We start from the raw sequence: 4,721 nt of genomic DNA, 5'->3' as shown, positions 1-4,721 counted from the left end.
CGATTGGGCCAAAAATTGGACCATGGACGAGGTTTATAATCATTGGGAAGGTTCAAGTGCTAACTTTGAGGGAGTTGGCCATCATTGAAGATTGACTGCGTATTAGTTAGATGAGGGGTCGACTCCGATTGACTGGGGCTGGGATTGCTTGCTGGGAAGTTGGAAGGGAAGGGTGCTGAAAGTTGACTGGTCGGCAAGTTAAAAACTGATCTAATGTAATAAATACACGCAAACTTCTAAGTCTCTCTCTCTCACACGCACACTTCTGAGTCTCTCTCTCTCACAGACATGCGATCTCGGGTTCTGTGATCGCGTCTTCGTCTTCCTGCCTGAGCTGCCAGATTGCTGGCTATGGCGTCCCCCAACGCCGACCTGCACATCCAGTCCGCCGTCTCTGCAGGCCTCGCCAGCCTCCATCGCTTCGTGCAGACCCTGCTCTCCCCTCACGACCCTCCCGGCACATCGCCTCACGCCGACCAGACCATCGCCCGCTTCCAGGACCTCCTCTCCCTCCTCTCCTCCTCGTCAACCAGCTCTTCCTCCGGCCGCCCCGCTGTAGGTATTAGGTCGACGACGTTCGGCCATGCCCGAGTGCGCAGAGCGCGAGCTCGAGAAGGCGCATCTCCTTCTTCAAGCAATAATTCGTCTTCCGTCTCTCCCCCCCCTTCGATCAGTTCGCTCGGTCAGACCAGCAACACCACCATGAAATACTATTGCAGCATCAACAATGAGCGAGATCCGCATCTGCTCGACTGTAATCGTATTAATCCAGCCGTTATGTTACCAGCTGCTGCCGACGACCTCCATGTGGATGGCACGCCAGCTTCCAGCTGCGGCTCGCCGCGTAACGACCTCCACCTCTCGCTTCCTTCGTTTGACCTCAACCAGACAGCCTCCATGGACGACCATGCTCATGGCCATCCCAACTTCACGCCCCACAGTATTATTACAACCTCCTCATGCGCCGCGGGTCCATCGCCCCAGTCCGGTACTGCCTTGCTAGACAAGGTCTGCAGAAGTATCACCAACACACACGAATTCTTGTCTCCTCCATTATCTGCCGCAGAAGGAACCATCTCCTGCTCCCCTTTGAATAATTTCTCTCTGCTTGAAAACGGCCTATGTGTCAATCAGAATACTTCCGTATCGCTATATCAAGCCGGCGCCACCCATAGCAGCCATGGCCAGTACTCTATCGACGATCTTACCGGTGCTAATCCAATATCAACCCCTCATGAACAGTATCATCAAATCAGAGCCCTGAATACGATAAACCGCATGGCCTCCAACAGCAGTTCAGATAAAATCCCTCAAAAATTTTCGGCTGGCAGTACAATATCATTAACAAATACTACTGCAGACAACCTTAAACCGTGCATCAGCCTGGACAGGTCGCCCCTCGATCTAAGCCTAATGACCTCTCCTCTGAAGAGGAAACTATCTGATTCAGATCACAGCAAGGAAAATTGCACTTGCAGCTCAAAGCGAAGGTAAGCTGTCCTGTATTTCCATTAACAAATCAGTTCTGGTTTTGCATCACGAATTGATGGATTTGATAAAGCTCGATTTGGACTTATTCCATATCAGTAAATAAATTTAATCCCTTCTCTATATTGCAGGAAGCACAAAAATAAGACTGTAAGGATGGTCCCTGCAATAAGTGACAAAGTTGCCGACATACCTGCAGACGAGTATTCTTGGAGAAAGTATGGACAGAAACCTATCAAAGGGTCCCCTTATCCAAGGTACACACTTCTCGCATCAATCGATAGGTTCATTGCAAAATCCCACATCACCACAAATCTCACTAGTCATTACGTTAAACAGCGTATACGTATATACGCATATCGCACGCATTCATAATCTCGTCTGATTCTATACATCTAGGCACCGTACCATATGCTCATGCATAACGTGTATTATGCATGAGCATATGGTACACTTCTCACATCAATCCATAGGTTCATTTCAAAATTCCACACGACCACAAATCTCACTAGTCATTAGTTTCAGCATACACACAAATCTCACGAGTCATTGATTTAATCAGCGTACACGTATATCACATGCATGTATAATCTCGTCCGATTCAATACATCTACGCACCGTGTATTGTCTATCTTCACATCTTTATTTGTTGTTAATTCTCATAACCGTGCCCACTATGTACTGCATCTTATGCAGGTCATACATAACCTTGTTCACCTATATACTACAGCTTACTCATGCTATAAACCAAGTTACACACGTACATACTTCAACTTAGTTATCTCTCTAAATTCAAATACAAGTCTCATTATGTTGCATGCCACCAATTCATGATTACGTAAACAATCTATATGTACTTGTTGCACACATACATATTTGAACTTAGTCATCTCTCTAAATTCAAATACAAATATTATCATGTTATTGTCCTCATGACCTTTTTCATTTTGCATGACACAAATTCTTGATTATGCAAACAATCTCTATGTACTTGTATTGACAATGTTTTTCTCTTCTCTAATTCATCCATGCACTGTTGTGTCTTTATCACAGGGGTTATTACAAGTGTAGTGTAGTAAGGGGTTGCCCAGCCAAGAAACATGTGGAGCGTGCTAAGGGTAATCCTAGGATGCTTATTGTCACATATGAAGGAGAGCACAATCACTCACAACACCACCAATTAGCTCCATTTACCCATCAAGAACCAAGATTCCTTAAATGAATGCAAAAGTATGCAACTTGATGATTCCTTGCAAGCTGCCATTGTATGTGAGCAAGAAAAACCATCATGAAGACAACTTTCATGCTAGTCTTCACATTATTGACTCTTTATAGAAGTACAAAGATGAACTTTTACTTTGTAAACATTTTCATGCAAAAGATATACCCTAATTGGGTTTGCAAATGTCACAAGCCCACCTTAAGTTTTCTTCTAAACATTTAATGAAAACTCTAGGTTCTCTCTTTTTCAAGTAATATCCGATATGAGTACTTGCTATGTGTAACAGTTTCAGTTATTATTCATAGTTTTTTGCATTAATCAATGAGCCGTTCTTCACCATCTTGATTTGTTATGGCTTAAAGTTTGCAAACCATATTTGTAGCAGGTTTTTGTGACTCTTTTATGCAAATTAGTTGATACAAAAATAAACATTACTTTATGGATGTTGCATTGTTATGAATGATATCAAAGAAGCCTATGATGTTAGCTTGCACCCTCATTTGCGCCCCTTTGTCTTTGCTTGTTCTTGTTTTCTCTCATTTGTAACATTCTCCATGGTATGCTTAGGTGTAGGCCTAGTAGGAGATAGTACGGTCGATCTAGGTCTAATCGACCACTCCCTCCATTGACCCTCTTAGATGTACCTAGATCTCCATCATCCCTCTTTCTTTTTTCTTTCATAATAACATCTGTGTTCTATGACCTAACAAGGTACTCATAGACGAAAAAGGAATCCATTGGAGTATCCCATCCTATTATCTCTCATATACTCAGTTCAATGCTACGACTAAGAAGCACAACTATCCACTCTCCAACACGAAGCATATGCTCGAAAGACTAGTAGAAAAGGAAGCCTATAGTTTCATTGATGACGTTTTAGGCTACAACCAGATGTAGGTACACCCTAATCATACACATAAGACAACATTCTTTGACCGAATGGGGTTTTCTACCTACATGGTCATGCCACTTGGGCTAATGTATGCACAAGCTATCTTTCTATGCCTCATGTGCACCGACCTCAAAGATACACTTCGGCGATATTAATTAGAGGTATTCGTTGAAAATCTATGTGTCCACTCTAGTTGAAGGGAACATCTAGATAAACTTTTCGCAGTCTTTGAGCGGTCTAGGTTGTATAATCTTTCCTTGAATCCCTTGAAGTGTCAGTTTTTGTGGGTAGAACATGGATGTCTCCTAGGGCATGTGGTGTCTAAGAACAACATTGGCACCAACTTCTCCAAAGTCAAGGTCATTGTCCATTTAGGACCACCCACAAACTATAAGGGAGTTGAGTGCTTTATGGGACACATAGGGTACTATCGGCGATTTGTTCTAAGCTATGCATTGAATGCTAGAACCTTTTACAAATTGTTGATGGTATTTGAGTGGACTAAGGAATTTCAACACACTTATGAGGAACTAAAGAAGGCTCTTATGACCGCACCAATCCTACGAGTTCGAGACTGGAACATAACATTCCACATGCACATGGAAGCATCAAAATTCGCCATGGGAGCAATTTCGTGTGAACTTGGTGAACATAATCTTGATTATCCTTTGAGATTTGCAAGCCAACAACTCATAGATATGGAGATGAATTACTCCATGATGGAGAGGGAAGGCCTAGCAATGGTGTTTACTGTGAAGAAGTTCCATCATTATCTTTTAGCTACATCCTTCAGATTCTTCATTGATCATGAGGCTTTGCTTTACTTAGTAAACAAACCTTGCCCTACATAGGACACATAGCTAGATGGTTACTTATACTTCTAGAGTTTGACTTCTCTGTGGTGGTACGCAAGGGTAAGCAACACTACATGGTAGACTATATGTCTCGCACATACCCACAGGAGAATTTGCTGATTAGGGTATTGTAGATGACCCACCAAATGTACACCTTTTTAGCATGTCCACTGAGAGAGACCTATTCAGGGCTGATCTAGCACCGTATTGGGCAAATAACATAGTCAAAATCCTACAGTATGAATTGCCTGAGAGACCTATAGAG

General features: G+C 42.9%; 1 protein-coding gene across 1 annotated transcript; it reads left to right on the top strand.

Annotated features, from left to right (window-relative positions):
• The first annotated feature begins 235 nt into the window (after positions 1 to 235).
• Positions 236 to 2,891, top strand: LOC148037227 (uncharacterized). The gene is made up of 3 exons (XM_087677267.1): positions 236 to 1,490; positions 1,620 to 1,745; positions 2,542 to 2,891. Exons 1-3 carry the CDS (start codon positions 352 to 354, stop codon positions 2,708 to 2,710), a joined length of 1,434 nt encoding a protein of 477 aa, XP_087533393.1. The 5' UTR covers positions 236 to 351; the 3' UTR covers positions 2,711 to 2,891.
• The last annotated feature ends 1,830 nt before the right edge of the window (positions 2,892 to 4,721 follow it).

Source organism: Lygodium microphyllum, chromosome 4 (assembly GCF_053477565.2).
Source record: "Lygodium microphyllum isolate KBCC chromosome 4, Lygodium_microphyllum_v1.1.10, whole genome shotgun sequence".
In the NCBI taxonomy this organism is placed as follows: domain Eukaryota; kingdom Viridiplantae; phylum Streptophyta; class Polypodiopsida; order Schizaeales; family Lygodiaceae; genus Lygodium; species Lygodium microphyllum.
The sequence above is the reverse complement of the archived record's forward strand: the minus strand, read 5'-3'. Positions and strand labels throughout refer to the sequence as shown.

Excerpts from the sequence above, each read along its gene's own strand:
- LOC148037227 (XM_087677267.1), top strand. The coding sequence starts at position 352 with ATGGCGTCCCCCAACGCCGACCTGCACATCCAGTCCGCCGTCTCTGCA. Across the intron at positions 1,491-1,619 it reads ACTTGCAGCTCAAAGCGAAG|GAAGCACAAAAATAAGACTG; the intron begins GTAAGCTGTCCT and ends TCTATATTGCAG. Across the intron at positions 1,746-2,541 it reads AAAGGGTCCCCTTATCCAAG|GGGTTATTACAAGTGTAGTG; the intron begins GTACACACTTCT and ends TCTTTATCACAG.